The following is a 23,412-nucleotide window of genomic DNA, read 5'->3' on the forward strand; positions in this document are numbered from 1 at the left end:
TAAAGTCCCAGTGGCAAGCTCCAGGGTGTGGCATTCTACTGGCAGCCTCCTGGGTGTAGCATTACACCAATAAACATCACAGCTGCATAGACGTCAGGGTGAGACAGTCCCAATGTCAAGGTTATGTACAAACCTCTTCTAGGTACACAATATCCCAGCAGAAACAACAGTTCTAAAGTCGTGCTGCCTTTTGTAACATTCTTGTTCTCTAAATAAGTGTCAGATCAATGGAAGTGATGGAGACTAACCCAGCCAAGGCTATGCAGAAGAATGCACAAGTACACGAACCAGGGATGGACTGGAAAGCAGAGGTTTCCTTGCAAGTTTTCCTAAAGTCAAGTCCAACCCATACGAGTAGGCTTTGGGAGGGTTTTGCACAGCCATATTTGAAAGAAATTGATCCAAATAGTGAATATTAAAGCACATTTGCATCTACATAGTGATACAAAGTAGATAAACATAACAAACACGGACATATGGCAGTTTTTTAAGAGTGAGCAATAACGCGCCCATCATTTTACACCAAATTCTTTAATTCAAGGGTATGAGACATGGGGGCGGGGTGCATTGGGGAGAGGGAAATTGGAGCAGGAAAGCAGTGTAGCCAAACGAAAGAGGCCAGTCGTGCAGCAGCCCAAGAGGAAATGTCCAGATTTCTGCACTCCATCATGGACACAAGCTGTATACAAGCAGCAAACACTGAACAGGTTCCAAAACCAGAAACAGCAGCGACCCTGCACAACAAGCATCTCGTGCTCAGTTTAAGGGGAAGTTCCTTCTGGACTGCTGGCTGGTATTAGCATAAATAACCTAAACACATTTGCCCTAAAACATTTGATCACATTTTTTTGATCTTTTTGATATATATGGGGTGTGTAAGGGTATGGATTAGTTTGAGGGGAAGAGGAGAGAGTTGCGGGACGCCCTGCATTTTAGACCGAAAAAAAGGTCAAATAAATTTGATCATATAGACCCAAACCATATTGGCCTCCATGGAAAGTTGCCTTGTATGCCCTTTGTGTTCGAAATAAAGGTTGGAATAAGCAAACAATGCACAATGATAATAATTTAGCATTTATATAGTGCTACAAACCCCCAGGCATCTGAGCGCTGCTTATTATTACCCACAGTGTGTGGTGCTCAGTTATTGACCTCGGAAGGATGAAAAGCTGAGTTTGGCCCTGCCAGGATTAGAACCTGCATCATCATGGTCTGCATAGGTGTCAAAGCGGGCGCTCTAGTCGCTGTGCTATCGGACTGGACAATAACTGACTTATAATTAAATAAATTAGTAGAAAGGCTAAGGATCATTTCTGGCCCAGATGATGCACGTTTTTTGCTTAAAGCAGCAGCTATTTTAAAAATTCAAACCCCAAAAACAAACCCTGCAGAGGTAGTGCACTGTCTCAATATTTATGTGAGAGTAGAATAGGCCTTTTCAGCCTACAAGCCCCTGAGCAATGAATTGTGGGTATGCAACAACCACAAAGGCACCCCAATTAGCAACTGGTTGGAATGCCTATGTGCTTGTAATAATTGGGCACCGTTGTGGGCGGCATTGCATTAGGCAAATGGATGGTTCATTCAGACATCTGGGAAGGATGGATCAGAAAAAGGCATGGGTCAACTGAAAGTCCCAGGTGCTCAGTCTTTTCATAGATCCATGCTTGAGACTTGTTCGGGGCATTTACTTCAGTGTGGGAAATTAATAGAATTAACAGCCTGGCAAGACTTGGGATTGACTTTCAGTGATCAGTGTGTGAGCATGTTTTTTCCCCGTTTTTTTTTTTGTTAGGCACAGGTCCACTGTGGTATGTTTAGGTCCTTGGAGGCCAAATGCCAGATGCTAAATACAGTAAATCGTTTGGGAATTCATGTTGGATAGGCTAGATAGGGAGGAGGCAAGGATTAAAACAAAGAGATGGTCATAAATCGACAGTCTGAAAGCACTTGCTTTCAAAATCTGTCTCAGATGGAGCAAGGACTAACGACAAAAGGTTTGTTTTGACTGGCTGCCTGGTTCCTTCTGATTCATAAGAGGGCACCAGGCCCTCTTCGCCCAGTCTACCCCATCACCTCAGTCTCCCCTGACCCTCCTCCTAACCTGCACTTTCCCTCACGGGTTCCCTCTGCCTGCACCAGCCTGGCTGGGCCTGCACCCCTGTTGAGCCATTTTGCATGTGGACCTTCATTCCCCTGCACTCTCTGCATTCCCTTTAGCACTCGCCCAGCACAGGGCACTCTTCCTCCTCCCCAGGATTTGCGCACTCCAACCTGCACTTCCTTTCCCTCCTTAACATTAGCGCATTCCGCTCTGACCAGCACTTGCCCCTTCCTCCCCACTCCCCTGCCCTTCTTGTTACTGCACTTGCATGATCCGAATGACACAAGGCCTACTAGTACCGTCACTTGTTATTCTTCATCGCTGCTCCCCCTGCTCCCCTTTGTCTTTCTGCGCCCTGAAACACTGTTTGCTGTATAGGCGCATTATAAATACACAATAAATAAATAAACTGTATCCATAGGGACAGGGATATAAATCCCACACAGGAGGCATAACACAGTAGTGTCAAAATATTCAAGATAATCGCCAACAATCTATCCGTCAGATACGACCGACTGGGTGATAGAGATAGAAAGTGCAAGGAGACACAACATGGTATGACATTCTGCAACTTAATATGTCACGTGCACATCAGAGATGCACACACAAATTATGATTTACTTTTCAAAGGAACCTGAACTTCACATGAGCAAACAAACCTTCTTCAGCTATTGGTCTGGGTCCAAAACACATCAAAGGCGTTTCGCAGACAAGTTTGGAGATATGCAATATCAAAGTCAGGTTTGGCCAAAGGGAAAAGAGTGTAAAGGCCTTTTAACTTCATTTAACTGAAGCATTGCCTAAACCCCATATAGGACACTCAGCACTGATTGTTCTTCACAACCATATAAAAATATGGCAGCACAGGCACCTCGTGCCTGAAGAGGTTTTTTTTTTCTGGCACATGCATGATCAGATGAGGATAACATATATGGTCAGGAGTACTTGCAATGTCAATATAATATTCAATATTTCTCGATTGTGTTCCCTTTTTTCACCAGATTAATTGTGAGGCCCTTTTATCACCAATCGAATAAAATTTCAGTGAGCTGATAATTAGGACAGGGGCATGGGTGAGAGGAGCAGTGGGCCAAATTGCCAATTGCTGAAACAGCAGAAAATGCATGCTGACTTTGGCTGAGGTTTTCATTGGTGATGATGGGTATTGGAGACCTCTGAGCCCAGGTGCACAGCCAGTGGACCACATATTCAGTTGGCTGGTCTAACTCTGGCATTTCTTTCCTGGTAGGAGATGTTTGCTCTATATGGATATTTGTCTGACATCCAGACCTCTATCAAAGGAAAAGCAGCAAAGACTAGTCAAATTCAGATGTATTGATCTTGTTTGAAGCCAAATGATAGCTGATGCGTAACTCCTTCTTTAAAAGTCCAGTGCTCTAAGCACTCCATTACAGCAATTATGCCCACTATATCTGTATTTTCTATGGTATGGTAATAAACCTTTGCTTTTGTTTGCAGTGTTAATTGTTTAGGAATCCGGCTCGGTGTAGGTTTTGGTGTCGGAAGGCTACCTGTGAATTCTATCCATTGAACACGTTTGACTTATCCATCCTTCTAAATGTTGTACCACAGTGGGGGTGGTAGCTCAATGAGTTTTTCTCGCTCACCTCGCCTCCAATAGAGTGCCAGCCTCGAGTACGCAAGTCCAAATCCTGGCTGCAGTGACGCATCCTTAGATCATTAAATGAGGTAGCCTTAATATTGGGTAAAAACCCCTTCTATTATAGTTCTTAGAAACAAGACGAGTCTGGTATGAAGCGTTATATGAAGACATTAAGATACAATAAATCATTGTGTTCAAGTTTTGATAGATTAAAATACCTCTGGTCCTCTTTGGAGTAGACTGGTGGATTCTGTATGAAGCCAAAGGGTGTCATATAAAAGATGTAAGGAAGGTAACGTGAGGTAAGGCACACGTGCACACATTGTTCAGTAAGAGAGTCTGTTGTGGTGGTAAATCAAAGGGAATGCGGGCAACACTTCTGCTATATATTTTGCTATAGAGTAGGAAGCATAACACACATTTTGATCCTTACACAAAATGTCATGTGTAAAATTTGATTGCTTTGAATTCACGTTACACCTCATTTCATTCATTTATGTGGAGGAGAGGAAAGGTTGGTCGTCAGTTATGAATTCACTTCCCCTCACCTCTTCCCCATAGAAACACTCTGTGTATTTGCACTAGCATTTATTTTCCTGCTGGAGCAAATGCTGTGGATTCCTATGGATTCTACCTGCATTTTACACCAGCAAAAAGGAGGCAGACTCATTAGGAATCCATCGGAAAAGCTGACTGCCATGATATGATAGGTTATTCATGACGCACTTAATACCCAGAGGTTTCTAAACGCGGACCCGGGGATTGAACCTGTGCTGCTCTGTGTCATCTCGCTTCCAAGGCGAGCACGTTGCCACTGAGCTATCCTCCTGAGAGATGCATAGATGGCAAGCATTGTTTACTCAATTTGCATGTTGGAGTGCAAAATGGTGGCCTACAAGCATGCACACCACCTTTTTTGTCTTTAGTTTTGCACTGCGCCAAGCAACTGCGCAGAGGCGATCTTTCTATGCAAAATTGTAAACGTAGCAAGTCCCCTCCATGCAATTTATGAGGCGATCAAAAATAAGTTCCAATGTGTGCTGCAAGCAGAATGTGTGGGCAAGAGCAGATGAGGTGGGAGAAAATATTACAGGGATAGGCCACTGATTGGTTCACATGAAAGGAAAGATTGCAAAAAAAAAGGGGAGTTCATATGCATACTGGACAGAAGGTAAACCAATATATAGCCGGATAAATATAAGGATATATATGTAGAGTTTCATTTAATAATCTAATTTAAAGCTAACCAGGTAGTTGACCTGAAGTGTCAATCCAAGCCAGTGAGAAATGTCTTGGTGTAGGAGGAAATTTGGTAAAGAAGTCCAACTTCTAGGCCTCATATTTTTCTGGAAGTTTCTACAGTTAGAATATCAGGAGTGTATCACCGACACAAGGTGGCACGTCTGTGATGATCACAGGCATGAAGTGGCTATTGAAGGATGGGACTATGCGAATGTAAACACAACTCAATACACTCCAGATGGGTTGTAGTGTGAGGAAAAATTATGGGGCGAGGGGAACATGTCAGAGGGAATCATGGACATGATGAAGATATGGGGACTGGGGCTATGCAAATATACACATAGCCCGGTTCACTTAGAATGAGAAGCATTGCAGGAGAGAGACAGCACACAGAGGCAATCAGAGGAAGAATCAGAATGCGCCTCATCGAGAACACCAGGCGGGAAACCGCCAAAGTGAGATTTAATGAGCCTAAAGGATGGGGTAGCAAGTGGCACCACTATGCAAGCTTTAATCACTTCCTGAAAAGGTTTCCTCTTTTCCCTTAGTCATCCTCTATAGCTCATAGTGCCCTATGATGTCATGAAGTCACCCCCGGATACGTATTCTGAGACAAGATGGATGGTTTATGTGTGAAGCCATGTGGAGAGCAGACAAGAGGAAATTGTCATCAGAAGTCATTTGAAAGATGTACGGGCTTGATATTTAATGAGTAGACAGTACAGACATGGATTTGCACAACAGTGTTGTTCATAATGATGTCTAGATTTGATTGTATGCATCGCAGATTACTGTCTAATTCTGCAAATAAAAGCATTCATTGTAGATATGTACCTTGTCTTGCAGAATTAATAAAAGGTTTGTATCACAAAGCATACGGTTTTAGAATTAGTTGTTGCAATGATGTGCGTGAATTACATTTTACATGTTTCCTATATTAAAAATAAATGAATTGTGGAACGATAAATTGGATTATTAAAGCACTATATGGAGCCACGTGAAAACACTGTCCGTAAAACAAGAGAATGTAGAGATTGATCATTGATCAATGAAATACTAGTAACCATGAAGAAGAATATTGTAAAAAGCAGCTCCCTCAAGGGTTCAGTTAGAATGTGAAACCTCACAAGCATACTGGCACCCTCCGTGAATGCTTTGTATTTGTCTGGACAGCTATGAGTAGAAGAGTGATTTCTTAGAACAGAGGGAACATCAGATGTACTAATAACCAGGGTTACTTCGCCTGGGACTTGCTCATGCTGTGGGCAGTGGTAATAAGTCGCACCATGCACTGGCGGCGTTGGGCACTCTGTCTTGGACCTGACCAAAGATCATATCTTGGACAGATGGCGCAAAGGGCAAAGCAGTGGCCATGCTCTGAAGTCACTGCAACACCAAAGGATTGCCCAAGAGAGGACGGGGGGGAGGGTGGGGATGCAGCCAAGCCGCCCAAAGCAATAGTGGGATATATCTGTGGAGATGACCGTATGCTCAGTGGTTCACAGTGCAGGCAAAACACATCTCCCATCGTGCCTTTCAAAGGAAGTGGGATGGCTACAAATGGGTAATGTTAGTAGGTGAACATGCCCATGATTTTCGGTCCATAAGCCCCACCCCTAACAAGTCAAGGACAGACTGCTCTCACAGCACATACACACGGAGACCGGCAGAGGGAGGAGACCTGCAGGGACAGCTTTACCTTAGGTTTTCAAAGTGAAATGGTCTGTGGTGTAGATGCTGGGGGCTTCACCAAGTATGTGCACCTCCGCTGGTCGTTTGAGCTTGCCTTATGTAAATATCATGTTATACCACAACATATTGTTTAACCATACATCCGTAACACGCATGATATTTACCTTTCAAGGGTCTTGAAAGACTGGATAATGTCTTTTGCATGAAACCATAACAAGTAGACCTATGAAAAAAGGGGCAACAAAAGATATTAAAAGGACATTTAGGAGAGAATTGAATAGTAGAGAATAAATATTGCTACTGAACTGAGAAACATTTGGACATAGAACTCCTACTGTTTCAGCTCCAAACAATAACTGATACACAGCGGATCCAGACATGCTAGACATTGTCTACCATGTCTCCTTCTCATTGCTGGGTTTAAGCTACTGCACATACATGCCCAGTCCAAAGAGCACACGTGCACACCCTTCTGGAAACACATAAGAATATAGTAGGTTTCATAGCCAGACCATGTGGGCCTTCAAATAATAGAAGACTTGTCCTTTTGAAAGCAGGCAGTCAAGAGGACTTCATTTCAACCTCATCACTGACGGTCACCTTGTATTCAATTTTTATTTTTATTTTACTTCTCCCATTTAACACATGCAGAAGTTAAATGATGGTGGCATGTCTTACAATGACAGTTAAATGATCATACTACTTTCAACAATTGTGAGGCAAGATTCAGTAATGTAGAGTTTGATCCTGGGAATGACATTTTAAATAACCCCCATAATAAGCTTTACCATTAAAAACGAGTGGAATATTGCTGGCCAGTAAGGGAGATCAGCGGGTTTGTCTCTTACTGCTGTGACATGTGTGATCTGCAGGTCACAGTTTCCAATGCCATTGATGTGGACTAGGCCCTTCATTCTTCTGAGGCCGATAAAATAAGGGCCAATTTTAATTGAGACATAATAACAGTATATACAAATGTTCTATTTAAAGTGCTTTGGTACTCTGCCTGCTCATTATTGATACAGATGAATGTGGGAGAATCGACATGTCCTTTCCCAAGAGAAAACCTTACATCACTAATGTTCTTATTTCTTTTTCACACAGAATTTTTCATCCTACAGCGACTTTATTTTTCTATTTTTGAAGAAACTTTATTTATTTGTTTGGAAACTTTATTTTATGGTTTGCTCAGATCCTGATACTTTTTTGCATATGAAAACAGCCTGAGAAACACTCAGCAAAAGCCAACTACAGCATTTGGAGGCGAATTGGGAGCTGCCACAGTGTTAAGATGAAGAAGACTTAGGTACTCCAATGTTCAGACATGAATTGTGGATCAGAAGTTAGAAAACACACCTGGAAATCCACTAGGCGATGAAGGTTCAATCCTCCGAATGAATAATGTTTTTTTCTATGGGCACGGTAGGCATTGTTATTCATGTCCTGTTTTTGTTGTTGGGCCAATGTTCTGGTTCTGCCTGGTTCTCGCACAGTGGCCATCTCAACCTCAATGTCAGAAACTGTTCAGTGGCATAAAAATGGTACTTAAGAATTGGTGCCGATATTCAGCCGGGGCATGAGTGACCTTGGAAACAGAGTCAGTCCCAAAAATATCATCATCCGTCCGAATCCAAATGTGTCAAACATCTTGCCATGTGATTACTTCCTAGATGACCAACGGTGGCATCGGACTAAACTGTGGAAGAGCTTCATCATTGGTCAAAATGTGCATACATGTCCCTAGCTTGTCCCTCTTTGGCCAACCGATGGGCTTTTATCTGAGGTTTATTTTGGGGAAGCCGTGAGCCAAAAAATTGTAGTTTCCAGTGATCAGTTGAATTTGTATGAACACATTGGACCTGATTCACAGAACATTTTCCTATGGCATTGTGCATTATAAAACACTTCCATGACTCAGGCTCATATTTTCCATGGGCTTAGCTTTGGCAAGCTTTGGGTGCTTTGAAATACAATGTCTTGCTGTTTAAGCACCTTACAAATGCACAACAAATGAAATCAGTAGATACAGCTGCTGCTAAATTCACCTAACGAATATTCCAGTAGTAAGGGCTTTCAATCATTCCACCACCAAAAGCTTCATAGAATTTGCAGTTGTGGGTCACTTCGATTGAATACAGTAAAAACATATCAGCTAAAAAATGGAACAATGCACTTACTATTATTATTTAACCCAAAACAAACATTCCAGGACTGTGACCTCAAATAGAAAAAGAAATGTGATGATTTACATTTAGAAGATCAGGCACTTACAGAGAAATAAGCCTGTTTTGCAAATATACCTTAAATATACCTTAAATGTAATTCTGTCTTTCTCCCAACTGCCTGTTCTTCGATACTCTGGAAGCCCTGGAAAGTGTTAATCTATGCCTGTAATGTGAATACTCTCCACAAAGAATGGCAATAATGGACAGGTGTCTTGCTTAAGCACTGCTTAACTGTCAAAGGTTTTGACCCATGTTGAATCAATAGACTGGGTAGATGTGGGGATGAGCTGTCGCCGCCCACATTAACGCCAGAATCCAGGAGAACTGCGCAGTTTGCGCACACCAAAATGGTCACCTAATCTGCCACCCACCAGTGCAAAGAAAGGTGGTTCTGTTCAAAATCTGTTTTTTTTTATGTCAAAAAGTTGCTAAAATCATGGGCACAAGACCACTCTAAAGATACAACCTTCTTGTGGGGGGTTCCACATCACCACTCTACTGTAAGGATGCCATCAAAACAATGTTAAGCAAGGGTCCTATACTATCAAGCAAAAGACCACTCTATTGAAATGCATTCATTCAAGACAGATCCCAAAAATGGGTGCAGTACCAGCTTTGTCCACAAACCGGCGGTAGCGGTCTAAACTCTGACAGGGAAACTGTATTTAGGAGTTGCAAGAGGGGCAGGGACTTCAAAGCCTGTTGGTTAATCAACATTTTAGCCACCTGCTGTTCCCAGAGGCCAAGAGGCTGAGAACTCTTAACACCCCAGAGACTCACAACAGGAGACAGGATATCACATGGCCCTTCTGAGTGAGAGGGAGGGGGGCCTTCAGCCTTCAGCCTGGAGGAGAGAGACAATAGCCCCTTTCAGTTGAATGGGGTATGTTAATTTTGAATGTTGACTGTAAACAGAGCTCTGCCTGGGAGCAGAGGCATGTGATCCCTGACCCACCCAGCTTCAAGGGGCGGGCCAGACTTGAGTGTGGATTCCTATTGCAGCAAATATATATTTCATAGAAACATTGATAACTTATGGTAACCAAATGACAGGAATGTACAACTCTGAGATTCTTAGTATGAAAAATGCCCTCACAATTTGAGTCCAAACTCCAATTTCTATGGTGTTCTAGGACCGAACCCTGTTATTTATCAATATTCCAGACACTGTGTTTATGCTAGAGACATGGAAATTTACTGGGATGTGTGTAGAAGGAGGGTGTACATTTGTGTAATTTTTGATGAAAAACGAATGTTGCAAAACCCACTAAAAACGAAATTAAGTTGTCATTTTTTAATGCAAGCCCCCAGGAAGATCAGAGTCAGACAATCAAGGACCATAAGGAATCTGTAATATGTACATGTAATTTCAACAAATTGTGTATCTGGGAAATATGTATTTGGATCAGAAATAGATTTGTGTGCATATTGACAAGGGGAGTGTCTTTCTGTAAGCCATAAAGATGACACACAACCCAGCTCCCCAATCAAGGAAGAGAGGAGGAACTGGGCCAATGACAGGTTGAGAGGGGCAGGCTCAGTTATGCTATGCACACACCCACTTTCTAAACACATAAAAGGAGACTGCTGGGACAGGTAAAGACATTCACTTTCCACTTTCTTGTGGGACGCTTTACCGGGAGACTTCAGACTTCACATCCAGAGATCCAGACTTCAAATCCATCAATCTCCAGAGACCAGAAATTAACTCCAGAATTTGTAGCAGAGAGGCCTGAATCCACAAGCTGAATCCTCTTCAGCAGGTCTCAAAACCAACCAAACTATTCAACAGCCGGGCGAGCTGTTTGAATTTTTTGCCAAGAACTTTACCAGAACATGAGATCCAGACCGCTGTGCAGTTCCGCTAGCAGACCCAGACCAGATCGCTGTGAATTGCTGTGTGCAGAACCAGTCCAAGTGAAGAGAGGACCGCAGCCAATCTTGACCTGATCCGTGACGAAGTCGCATTCCTGTCCAAAATATAGTGTGAGTACCCAGCTAGGACTGTGCCAGAACTAATCTCTTAGTTTAAAATAATCAAATTCAAACTATTTTGACCTAATTAGAACTGCCTCCTAGAAATCGTGTCATTCTGTCATTCTAAAGCTTCCAAAACTGTAATTCTGAGCTTGACTTTTTCTTTTGAGAATCTACCTTCACGAAATCATCCGTATCTCTTGAACCGTTTGTGATAGAATCGGAATTTTAAGCTGAGATTCTAGGCTCTTCAACGAACCTAGAACTGACTTCCTACTCCTTACACTTTTTCCGCAATCACAATTTACGCACTCGCAAACATTACCGCGATTTGCAATTTGGCCTGATTTCTTCACCTGTAAAAAGATAGCCGCTTTGCTTGAACTGCTAAAATTCATTTGCAACCTAATAACCATCCCTGAATCATTGTTAGGGCTGACCTGAACTGATTTAAAGTGTCTACCACTCACCCTGAACCTCCTACAGGGAATTAAAATCACTTTTAGCATCATTTCACTTCATTGCCACCACATTCAAGGCATTTTGGGCATTTTGGGCCTGTGTTTTAAAATCATACCTGTTTTTCTCTAAGATTGCTAGGGGGGGAACTGAATTTCGTATTGTATTTGATTGCATTCCTGAGAACTGTGTGCTCTCCTTTCCATCTCCTTATATTGCATAAAGGGGGGGGAGTGAATTGTCAAGGAAAAGTGATTACATTGTCTTTTGTTGAAGCCATATCCAGTTATTTTCTGTACTGCATTTCATTCATCATTACATTGTCCTTGAAGCCATAAAGGCATTCTCTACCACCTTATTTTCTTTTCCTATTCAAAAGTAACCAGGAACTGCGCTACTGTAGGATTACCTATTACTGATTACTGCTCATATTCACAAGTGTGCTATCCATTATCAATTTATTTATAGAAGTGTGATATATATATATATATATATATATATAGTTTAATTTTTCAAATAAACCTTTTAAATTTGCAAAACAAATCTACTTCCCGGCTCAGTGGGATCAGGGGGATTCTAAGAGAGGGGTGTTATACAAGGGTTCATCATCCAGATTATAACTTGCCATAAAAATATATAAATAAGGGCTTCCCTTGGGCATCGCAGACAAGGCACTGACTTAGTGTTATTGCTTGATTGGAGTTACATACATAACAGTGTCTTCATTCCCCTCCCACTCCCTTCCACCACAGACCTTTTAAAATACTTAATTAAAAAGTGTTTCACTTTTAAGTCATTTGCTGAGGCTAAAGACAGATTAACATTAGCCTCCATAGAAATCACTACTCACCAGCCACAACCCCCTCTTCTCATTTAAGCATCTGGGTGTGGCATGTATTTGTCAAACTATATCAAGGCTTTGGCAGCTGAGGGAACCTGTAGCCTGGGGAGCTAGAGACCAACCATCTTGGGCCAAAGTGCCCACGTTTTCACCCATCTAGATGTGCTACTCGCTTGTAGAGATTACCTGAAATGGTAATGTATATCTGCTAATCTGTTCACAAACAGTAGTGTACAAAATTCTGCTCTTCTTAACTACCCTACAACTAAAAAATGTTCAGTGAATTTCAACTGTTTTGTTATACCATTGTTTTTTTATGGGCCACTAGCCATGGCCTTTGTCCATGTCCACTGTACATGTTCCCCCAATATATTTCTTTTTGACCCACTAGGTGGCCACAGCCTTTGGCTGTGGCTTCTATGCATGTCCTTCGGGCCCACTGTATATTCTAGAACACTTTCGGCCGTGTCCACTTTCAATATTGCACTGTTTGGTTCCTTAAAGTAACCCATTAGCCATATCCTTCGGCCACACTCATTTGGGGGTAATGAGTAGGTGTAGCTGTAAAATTCCATTTCTTAGTATTAATCACATTGTTGTAACTCTCTTTTTTAAAAACCTTTTTTCTCATAACCATGGGTATATTGACAATGTACTACAAATAAGGTATCTGTTGGCGCTTGCAAATAACCAGGGATACCTGTAAAAAGTGTACAACAACCAAATTTCTTCCCTTCCAGGCACGCACCACGTGTCCCCCTCCTCTTGGCATGCTTGCCTCAAGTGCTCTTTCCCACACCAGCCCTCTCCCATTCCCCCCAACTTTTGTTTCGTGTAACACACTTTCCTTTACCGTTCGTGTTTTCTTTAATAGCTGAGGTTAAACTGCTGAATAACCCCAGCTATTAGAAAACATTTGAGCTCTGAACTTGTTCCCCAGCCACCACAAAGCCCCAATTTCGCATGGTGTATTCTATCCCCAACACCACCTCTAGCCTTATGACATTGCATCTGTTTTCCTGTCCAAATGGTATTTTTCGGACTTTTTGTTTTCGGCTAGTTGTGGTTATTCCCATAATAACACGGTTATTCCCATAATAACAGTGGTCTCTTGCATCGAACAAAGAAATTGGTGGAATTTCATTCTGAAAAGCATCACTCCAGCAAAGCACAATGGGGGTGTTTTTAAAGCTACTGGATGAAACAATCTGAGAGTTCTCCCAGAAAACAAGTCAATGCTTTGTGCCCATGTTTTTTCCTACCTGATTTTACTGGAATCTGTGTGATTTTCCCATGACGGAAAAGTTTGAGGGAGAAATGACAGAAGATTATTTGCTCAAAATAATCTTCGGTCATTTAGCCCCTGAACATTCCCGATGTGCCCAAACCCCTACCCAAAACCCCACCCAAACTCCTATACCCGACCTCCATCCCCTTATTTACCTTGCCATCCTTCTCGCTGGACCCTGAGACGCCTGTTCCCTTTCACTTCCGTGATCGGGAACCAGCGCTGCAGGGTCCTTTTCTTTTTTATTTTTTTTATTTTTTTGGCCAGCTGGGAGGCTGTCCCCCACAACCCCATCTCACTATACTGTATAGTATAGTATAGTGAGCGGGGTGTTGCGGGGGACACCCCCAAGGACCCCACAGCCTTTGTTTTTCTTTTTTGTTACCTACCCCACCAAAACATACATACCACAAAAGGTTCAAACTTTTCATGTTCAAACTTTTGGTGGTATGCATTTTAGGTCTTTTGGTGGAGTAGGTAAATTGGAATTCGAAATTTCAAACCTTTTGTTTGAAAAATTGCAGCCAAATCCGTCATGCAAGTCAAACGTTGTTTGCAATTCATTTCTCAGGTTTCCTATGTAGCTCAATACTGAACTTAACGATAGTGTGTCAACCATGCACCATGCACCATCTTGGGAATACCATAATGTGACTTGTGTGAAAGGCAGCAGATAATGTGACATGTGGCATATGGCAAAACCTGTGTCCCAGGGTAGTGGGCTTTGAGTATTATGCCGCACCAGACTAAAGAGGTGTAGTTAGGATGTTTTTAGGTGTATCAGCAATGAGGAAAACAAGGCTCTGTGAGCCTGTTTGCGAAGACACAGATAATCGAATTACAGCCAAGTATGCCTCCTGTGCACACTTGGCTGTAACATGATAAATCGGATTGTATTTTGTATTGTGCAGACTTGGAAATGATAAAACAGCAAAACATTAGGCCTCATTACATGTTAGCCCGTCCGGATTTAACGGTGCTGGTAAAACTGCATCGGTACCGTTTTCCGGGCCGGCTAAATATGAGTTTTGTGGCTGTGTGGTGTTATGCCCTCCAGGTCTGACCTGGCGGGCGTAACGCCACCGGCCGCAGATGGACGTGGAAACACCAGCACCATTACTGCATGGTGCTGGTGTTTCCACGGCCCCCATTCCCATGGAGTCATATGGGACTCTGCGGGAATGGGGAGTAACAGAATACCGGCTCTGGAATCACTGGACCACAGGGGCGGTAATGCCCAAGTAATTCCAGCAAGTCCGGAGCCGGTAAATCCCCACAAGTCTGGCGGCAGCCTGCCGGTTTTACCGGCACGGCTACTGCCGGACTCATAATGAGGCCCATTGTGTCCAATAAATCCGGTATTAAGTGAAAATCACCTTGTCACTTTACAGAGGAAAACAAAGTTGCTTTGGAAAAGGCCGCTATGAGACCGTTCAGAGTGGTCTTTCTAAAGCGACCTGTCATACCCCTTGCTGCACACGAGTGCAGGCAAGGGCCGGCAGGTTCGGCTGGCAGGAACAGAAGATGGATGTGCGGGAATGAAAAAGTAAGTGTGTGTGTGTGTGTATGTGTTGTGGGGGTGAAGGTGAGGGGGAAAGATGTGTGATCGTAATTTGCAGTCTGCGTGATGCGAGCTGGGCGGAGCGAGTGTGTGTTTCTGCTTGAATGTGTTTAGGGTGGAGGGTGGAAAGGACTGGATGTGCAGTGAAATGGAAAGGGCCGGTGAGTGATGCGGGTTCCGCGGGGAATCCCCCCTACGTAACTGACATTCCCACCAGCGCTGGAGAGGGCGCGTGGGGGTATTGACAATAGACTATAAGAGGATGGATCAGTGTAGAAATCCCCCAAAATCGTCCTATTTTGGAATATTGACGGATGCAGCAAAGCAGCTGAAAAAAAATCTTCTTTACATGCCCAATATTCGAAAATATCACATAGAACATTCAATTGAACAATGATATGATATGGCATTTATAACGCGCCTATACACAAGTGTTTCAACACTGCATTCACAGCACTGGAAAATCCACTCTATGATTGCCACTGCTGATGATAAACTCAGCAGTGCAGTGGCACTTCAAGTGATTCTGGCGCATTTCAGCAGCAGAATCAGCATTTAGTGGTATGGCAGTTAATATTCCGCCAGTACAGACGCAACGGAAGGGATACCAAAATAAGGACATCATGTCAATGAAGTCCATGATGTTTATTTGATGAAAGGGAACACTGATTCTCGATGCTGCACACCCTATGTAAATCGGACAGACAAAGCCCAAGTTATGCTTCTTTTTAAATGCTTGCAACCTGTGTAAAACATAGCCATCTTTCAGAAGAGCCTTGATACTTATAAATCAAAATTAACAAGAAAAGGTGTCCTTCATATGTAAATCAATACTTAAAAGATTCAGAGGCAGGAGAATGGAAACATATTAGTTATAAACAAAACGAAATTGTCCCTCACCTCACCTCAATGTAATGATCTTTTCAGGTAACAATAGAAATACGCTCTCATCTCTGATCCGCCCAGTCACAAAGGGCAGCAAACATGTAAAGTGCTCTCTACAGCAGCTAAGTAGCAGAACCCGCCCCTCTAAAACAAAAGAACGTACTTCACCCCAATGCTCCAAAGCGACAAGCCTGCTGGTCGCCCTCGGGGACAAGTCAGGTAAAGTAAGTAATCAAGCGACATGCTCTAGGCAAAGGCAGCAACTGAGTACCAACATGCAATATCGCTAGGAACAAGAGAGATTATAATTCTGGTCCGGGGAGTGTCTGCAATGTTGATGCATCAAGTATCCAAGAGGTCTACGTCACCTAGTTGCCCAGGGGGGTGGGTACGGTAAATGAACTGTACAGCACCAAATAAGTGACCCAGAATACTATGTTCCAGAACAAGAAGAAAGAGGCATTTCCATTTACTCTAGAAATTCGTCCAAAAATATTTTTCCAATTCAATTTGCTCTGGCCACAAGGAACTATGGGGCCACCCAGGGGAGGAAAACACTGTTCTGTGTTGTGTGCAGCAGCAGCAACAAACGTAATCTGAAGCATCCAGTTCTCACTGACCTGTTATGCCTCTAAGCATATGTCAATGGAGGACACACAACACTGTCTGACATCAACCATTTTATTATAACTGCCCCTTTCTCCCTGCTCCCGTGTTTTCCACGTTCCCTGCTGCATTGCACCATGTCATTGTCCTGGAAGTGGATGTCTATCAGGCTGTGCTCCTTTGCGATGCAGTAACCAAGCAGACACTACCTACTGACTGGGCTCCTGAGCACTCAGATGAGGTTGTCAGTCGTCTTCCCCTTGAATGAGAGTGTCCTTCTGAATTGTTCCAGCAATGGTACTGGCGCGCTGGCTCCCCATTGAAACATGCGAGCTCTCAATGGTGCCAGATCCCTTCTGCTCCTGGATAGCAAGAACTCCTGTTACCCCATGATATTGACGGTAGCTCCCGTGTCAATTAAGAAGTGGTGAGTGACTCCTTCTATTCGCACCATCACCTTCAGGGCTTCACTGTCATCTTGCTCCCCATGCACCATGTTTACAAAAGCGTTGAAATATTCTGTGTCCTGTCCATATGAAAATGTGTTCCAGTTTGCATATGGGTCTCCTGGGTAGCCTTGTTGATCTGTATAGTAGTAGTCTGTATGTGGCAGCTGGTGATCACCTGGTACCTCCCCATATTCCAGACCTTGTTTCATTGCTCTGACCATTCTACTTGGCTGCTGTGGGTAGAACTGTGGTTGTCTCCACTGTGAAGGTATCGCTCTTGGTCTGTATGGTTATCACCAGCTATTTGGTGCTATTTGAAGCTGTCAGCTTAGCAGGAACAACCTCCCTTCCCGGAAGACAATCTGGAAGTGCCCTTCTGTGCCGCATGTGGAGCATTGTTGGCTCATTGCCGGGAATGCAGCCATGTGGGGGAAGATATGGCCACAGTGATAGCAGAGACTCTGCGGGCAGGAACATTTCCTTGCCTTGTCTGGGGGTATCCTTCTCTCGGCAGTCCTTTTGGTGGGGACTGATAGTCGAATGCCCCTCTTCCTGCATCTCTGATGCCGATGAGGGCTGCCATGTCTCTTTCTGGGCCGTCTCCACGGTGGATGCTTGGATCTCCACCCTCTCATGGACCCTTGCCATCTCAATAACTTCATCAATTGTTTCTTGAGGAGCTGCTTACGCAATACGGATGATGTGCATTCTTTGATGACGTGGTGTCGGATAGCTTAATCGTCTGAAAAGGCTGAGAATTGGTAGTAGACCATAAAGCAAGTGATACATTCCTCCACGGTCTTGCAGGATGTCTGTTGGCATTAATTGAGCACATACTTTTCATTGTCCCTGTTCGGCTGTATGGCTAATTTCTAGATTAGGGCAGCCACGGGTTTGTCATAGGTGGTCCTGTCTTGCATGGGAATAGTTTTGATGATGGCATTTATTTCTGTCCCAGCAAGGTTTGTGAAGATGTCGTTGAGTACTGGCAACTTCTCTTCCCCTGCGGCTTTGATGAAGCCATTGAAATCCTCGACCCACGCAGTCCGCCTGGGACCTCTGTCCAGCTGTGGTTGGAGGCTTAATGAACAGGGCTTCTTTAGGAATGCTACATTGCCGGTGCCCTACCTTGCCACACCCTGGTCTCCTGCTGCGTCCACCATGTTGGTGGGTCTGCAGGTTCACATTGTCCAGTAGGGGTGCTTGTTTGGGCGGAGTTGGGTGACATGACCGTTAAATGCTTATGCCTGCCCTGGCTGCATGCAGCCAATTGTGGATATGGCCCCCTGGTGTGGGGTGCTCCTCTGCCCACCCTTGTGCTGCTTGTAGGGGCTGAGGTTCACTTTTCCTGGTACCAGTGCACTGTGTGTTTGCAGTTTGGTTAGCTGGTACCAGTGCACTATGTGTTTGTAGTCCAGTGATTGGAGCCGTGCGGTCTGTTTCTTTTCCTTTTTATCTTTTCTGATTTACTAGGTGCTGGGCCTGCCGTGTGTTGCAAGGCAGGCTTGGGGGTATTGCTGGCAGTGGGCCCTCAAGTGGTGAGCCAGCCTCCCTTATGATGTGAGCCGGGCTTGGGCGTGTGTCGGACGGCTAACCGTGGTGCAGTGAATCCTGTGGTGCACGCGTCTCCAGACACAAAGGCTTCCTGAGTGCCGTGAAGGATGAGCAGGCTGCTCGAAAGGACACCGGTCATGAGCGGGCTGGATTGCCTGCAGTGTACGCTTCTCCAGATGCAAATGACGCTGCCTTCTCTGAGGGCGGCAAAGGGCGAGTGGAATGCTCAGAAGGACTCCGGGTTTAGGCAGGCGGGCCTCTTCGCGGCCCACAGTAGGATGGCTGCTTGGAGGATGGGCCGAGCACCTTGTGGTAGGTTCTTCGGTATCCCTGTTTGACATCAACTCCCATTTTATTATAGCTGCCCCATCCTTCCTGAGGCTCCTCCTCTTACTCCCTTGCCATTTAACTCTTAAGGGTGCAGTTGCTTTCCCTCACAACAGGACCCAAAGGATTCTTGTCCTACCCCAAATCAGTCAAAAGTCCTAAATTGTCCAAAACTATCTAAACTGGCTTTGCTGAGGCTTAGGGGCTGCTGGAGCCTCTAAACCGTCTGTGTCACTAGTTGCAGTGGCCAACAACAGGTGTACTGCAAGACAGGTTTCAGAAGCAATTGCAATTGGTAACTTTAGCTAAAGTTAAAGCGTCACGATGCTACTGCAGGAGATCACAAGCCCCTCTGCAGCGTTGCCACAGTACTCACTCATTAAGTAGAATTTCTGTCAATTCACAATTCAGCTTTCAACAGTTTTCCTCATTTTTACCAGAATATGTAAAGGAGCAAAGAGCAGTGGTTTCAAGCGTCATGTGTCTCGGGTGGAGTAACAAGTCAAAAGAAGTCTCTCACTTCGCTCCAACAGCGATGAACTGCAGACAGCAATGGCTTGCAGGTTCCAGCAGTTGCATCCAGAGCCTGCTTCTAACAGCTCCCAACAAACCTAACAGGAGCCAGGGCAAGCAGGGAACAGGGGGTGGATATAGAAGTTGGCAGGAGCAAAACAGGCATTAACAAGAACTCAGCAGTGGGCGAGGTGGGCAGGGGCGGTTGGGAGCATAGCTCCTCTACTTTTTTAAAAACAGTTTTACTGTTCATATACTATTACTTTAAAAAAAAGTGTATGAAAAAGTTGAAACTTGCATTTGAGTGCACTACGATCAACATTCACTTAAAAAGCAGGTATGTTTGTTTGCAGGGTTGCATTGTGAGTGGCAATGGGGTTTGTGGAGAGCAGGGGCAGGCCAGCAGGGAACATAGTTCCAGTACGTTTTTTCATACACTCCGACGACTGGAACCCACATTTTGCCCTAAAATCTTCCTACACACAAATACCTGTTTCTCAATAAGGATACCTGTTTCTCAATAAGGATTTGCATGCCATTTTAGGAACTGTGTGCTGGCACATGGCACCACATTCAACCCAACCATGCGCCTACAAGTCACCTTTAGGGAAACACATTTACAGTGACTGGCTTTGATGGGTTCGTCCCTTCTTGCTGATTAGAGTTCCACCTTATTTTGGGGAAGAACATATAAAGAACTACAGAAAGAATCATGCAGTGTACGAGCATTTCCATTTTGAAAGTGGTCTGCGCAGAATTGTGTTTTCCCTTTGCTTGGCTTGCAACAGCGGAAAAACAGAGGAAACATATACAGGAACTGGCATTTATAAACAATTGATACATTCCGAACTGTGACAGCTACGGCCTGGGCACACCCTTGGCACACCTAGCCCATGAAAATACTTTTTTGTGTGCATGTTCAGTTTAGGGAATTTCCCCAACTGAAGAATGGCACACACAAGTGAATAACATACTTTGTGGATTGTCCACTGTACCTTTAATCATTTTTTACAACATTGTGTTTCAAGGTGAGTGTGATAGACTTTAGAAAGTTCAAGTTATTTAATACCATTCTTCTGCACCACTGCTATGTTCATTAAAATAATCTTTATTTTGTAACACCCAGACCGAGGGGTATCACGGTGTGTGGTACAATAGGCAGAGATCAAGCTGGCAACATCTGGAAAGTAACACAGCGCTAACAGCAGTCTTTAATCACATTTGTCAAAGAGCCACGTTTTTACCAGCATTTCAACGCAGCATAATAGGGTTCATTCCTGATGCTGGGGGGCAGAGAGTGCCAGAGTGTGGGAGCAATAACACAGAAGCTAGCACCCTCAGCTTTTTTGCTTTTAAAATAGGGAGTGTGTAGCGAGATACTGGAAATGGATCTTAAGGAGTGCACTGGAAATCTCTAGGTGATGCAGTTGTTGAGGTAGCAGGGGCCTCATTGTAAATGCAAACGTGGGCAATAGACAAAGTTTTGAAGTCAAGGCATGCTTTGATTGGAAGCCAGAGGACTTCTCGTCTAGTTGCTGAAATATGATCAGATAGTTTCAGGCCAAGAGCAGCACACGGTGCTTTATTTTGTTGTAGTTGCATTTTTGCCAGGTTAGGTGCTGAGGTGCCCATGAGTAGGATGATACAATAATCCAGCTTGCTGTGTATGAGGTTTCTTGCGAGGGTAAGGCAGCTGCCCTGGGAGAGGAATTGCCTAGTCAGTAGAATGAGCCTTGATTTCTAGGTGGTATTGGATGAAAGTGCATTTATGTGCTTAGTCATGGACAGATCAGCTTTGAAGTAAACGGCCAGCGTTTTAACTTGTTTCAGTACTGGGATGATAGTACTGTCTATGCAAAAAGTGGAAAAGATAGTATCAAGGTTTTTTAGTCTGTGAGGAGAGCCCACAATGAGGAGTTCCGTCTTCTCATCATTAAAGCAGGAGTTGTGGGTAGACATCCAGTTCTTTATGGTGTAAACTGTATTGATTGTGGATGTGCCCTGAGTGTAATCACCTGTGATGGGGATTAGTATTTGAGTATCAGCTACAAAGTTAGTATATGTGAATCCAATGCATCTTAAAAGTCAAACAGTGGTTTTTCATGAGTGTTGCACAGCGTGGGTGAGAGGCAGTGTCCTAGGATCCCAGTTCGGGCTGGGCTGCTACCTTCGGTGGCGGCAGCTGCTGACTGATTTGCACATGGCTAGTCCCCTTTTGCAATGGCGCAGACGGGCTAAAAAACGGTGGTGTGGAAGGTTGCCCAGAGCAATTGCCAGTGGTTTAGATTCATTCGAAACCTTCCACCCATCACTTTTGTGGTCAGTTTGTTTCTCCTTGTGAGAGAGGGCATGCCCAGATTTGGGTCCCTTGCTCGCTCCGCCACAGGGAACCAGGCTGCACCTCACTGAGGAGGTCCAACAAGGCCGGGTTGCTTGGTTTTCTGTGCAGAGGGGACCTGGCCTAGCAGTTCGGGCTGGGCTGCTACCTTCGGTGGCGGCAGCTGCTGACTGATTTGCACATGGCTAGTCCCCTTTTGCAATGGCGCAGACGGGCTAAAAAACGGTGGTGTGGAAGGTTGCCCAGAGCAATTGCCAGTGGTTTAGATTCATTCGAAACCTTCCACCCATCACTTTTGTGGTCAGTTTGTTTCTCCTTGTGAGAGAGGGTATGCCCAGACGTGGGTCCCTTGCTCGCTGCGCCACAGGGAACCAGGCTGCACCTCACTGAGGAGGTCCAACAAGTCCGAAACATGTCTGGGGTTGCTTGGTTTTCTGTGCAGAGGGGACCTGGCCTAGCAGTTCGGGCTGGGCTGCTACCTTCGGTGGCGGCAGCTGCTGACTGATTTGCACATGGCTAGTCCCCTTTTGCAATGGCGCAGACGGACTAAAAAACGGTGGTGTGGAAGGTTGCCCAGAGCAATTGCCAGTGGTTTAGATTCATTCGAAACCTTCCACCCATCACTTTTGTGGTCAGTTTGTTTCTCCTTGTGAGAGAGGGTATGGCCAGACGTGGGTCCCTTGCTCGCTGCGCCACAGGGAACCAGGCTGCACCTCACTGAGGAGGTCCAACAAGGCCGAAACATGTCTGGGGTTGCTTGGTTTTCTGTGCAGAGGGGACCTGGCCTAGCAGTTCGGGCTGGGCTGCTACCTTCGGTGGCGGCAGCTGCTGACTGATTTGCACATGGCTAGTCCCCTTTTGCAATGGCGCAGACGGGCTAAAAAACGGTGGTGTGGAAGGTTGCCCAGAGCAATTGCCAGTGGTTTAGATTCATTCGAAACCTTCCACCCATCACTTTTGTGGTCAGGATCCTTGCGGTCGCCTAGAGGAGCCGGGATGGGGTTGGCTGAGGCTTCAGCAATGAGCACTCTGTTGGTGTGTTCACCAAGGAATGATTTGATCCATGAGGTAGCATCCGGGGAGAAGTGGAAGTGGTGTGAGAGGTTACAGCAAAGGGTACCATGATCCACCGCCTTGTATTATATTTCCTAATTAATGCTGCAAGTTATCTTGTACATGCCCCTTTCTATCCTTAGTATACATGATAACCAAGATATGTAGACATCATACCCAAGGTTGAAGGATTAGGCTTTGCTTTATATGATGTTGTGATCAATGTTAGGCAAATGCATGGTGTTTTCGAAGATGTTCTACAAGTTCATGAGTGTAAGAGGAATCGGTCAGCATTGGTTCCTGTGTATGGTACTACATGTGTTGAGGCAATACCATTTTTCCTTCAGTCATGAGCTCAAAAAGAGACATTAAAGTCGAGGAGGTAGGGGTAGTGTTGTGATGTGCTTGTCTCTGCATGTGAAAGCTGGTGATGTCATGTTGGAGTGTTGCCTTGTGAATGTCGGAATGTTTACCCAAGGATTCCACACCCAGCCAGTTAGAGCTCCCCAGCCTGGGTGATGGGAGCCAGTGTTATGTCCTGTCCTCTTATGTATATAACTTCATGTAACTGTGACTTAAGTACTTGTAATAAACATATAAGTAATCCCAAGAAGCCTGGAAGTCACTTTACAACATTGGCGACGAGGTGGTCTTAAAAAGAAGAACATGCGAGT

General features: G+C 44.5%; 1 protein-coding gene across 2 annotated transcripts in view; it reads right to left on the bottom strand.

The window, feature by feature from the left end:
- The window catches only part of LOC138516662 (proton channel OTOP1-like), a 169,186-nt gene that overhangs the window by 40,542 nt on the left and 105,232 nt on the right, over positions 1-23,412 (bottom strand). For both annotated transcript variants that reach the window (XM_069631961.1, XM_069631960.1), the window contains exon 4: positions 6,827-6,885. In XM_069631961.1, coding sequence (XP_069488062.1) covers positions 6,827-6,885 — 59 coding nt within the window. The remainder of the gene's footprint in view (positions 1-6,826; positions 6,886-23,412) is intronic.

Source organism: Ambystoma mexicanum, chromosome 6q, assembly GCF_040938575.1.
Source record: "Ambystoma mexicanum isolate Mex_15411 chromosome 6q, UKY_AmexF1_1, whole genome shotgun sequence".
Classification (NCBI taxonomy): Eukaryota; Metazoa; Chordata; class Amphibia; order Caudata; family Ambystomatidae; genus Ambystoma; species Ambystoma mexicanum.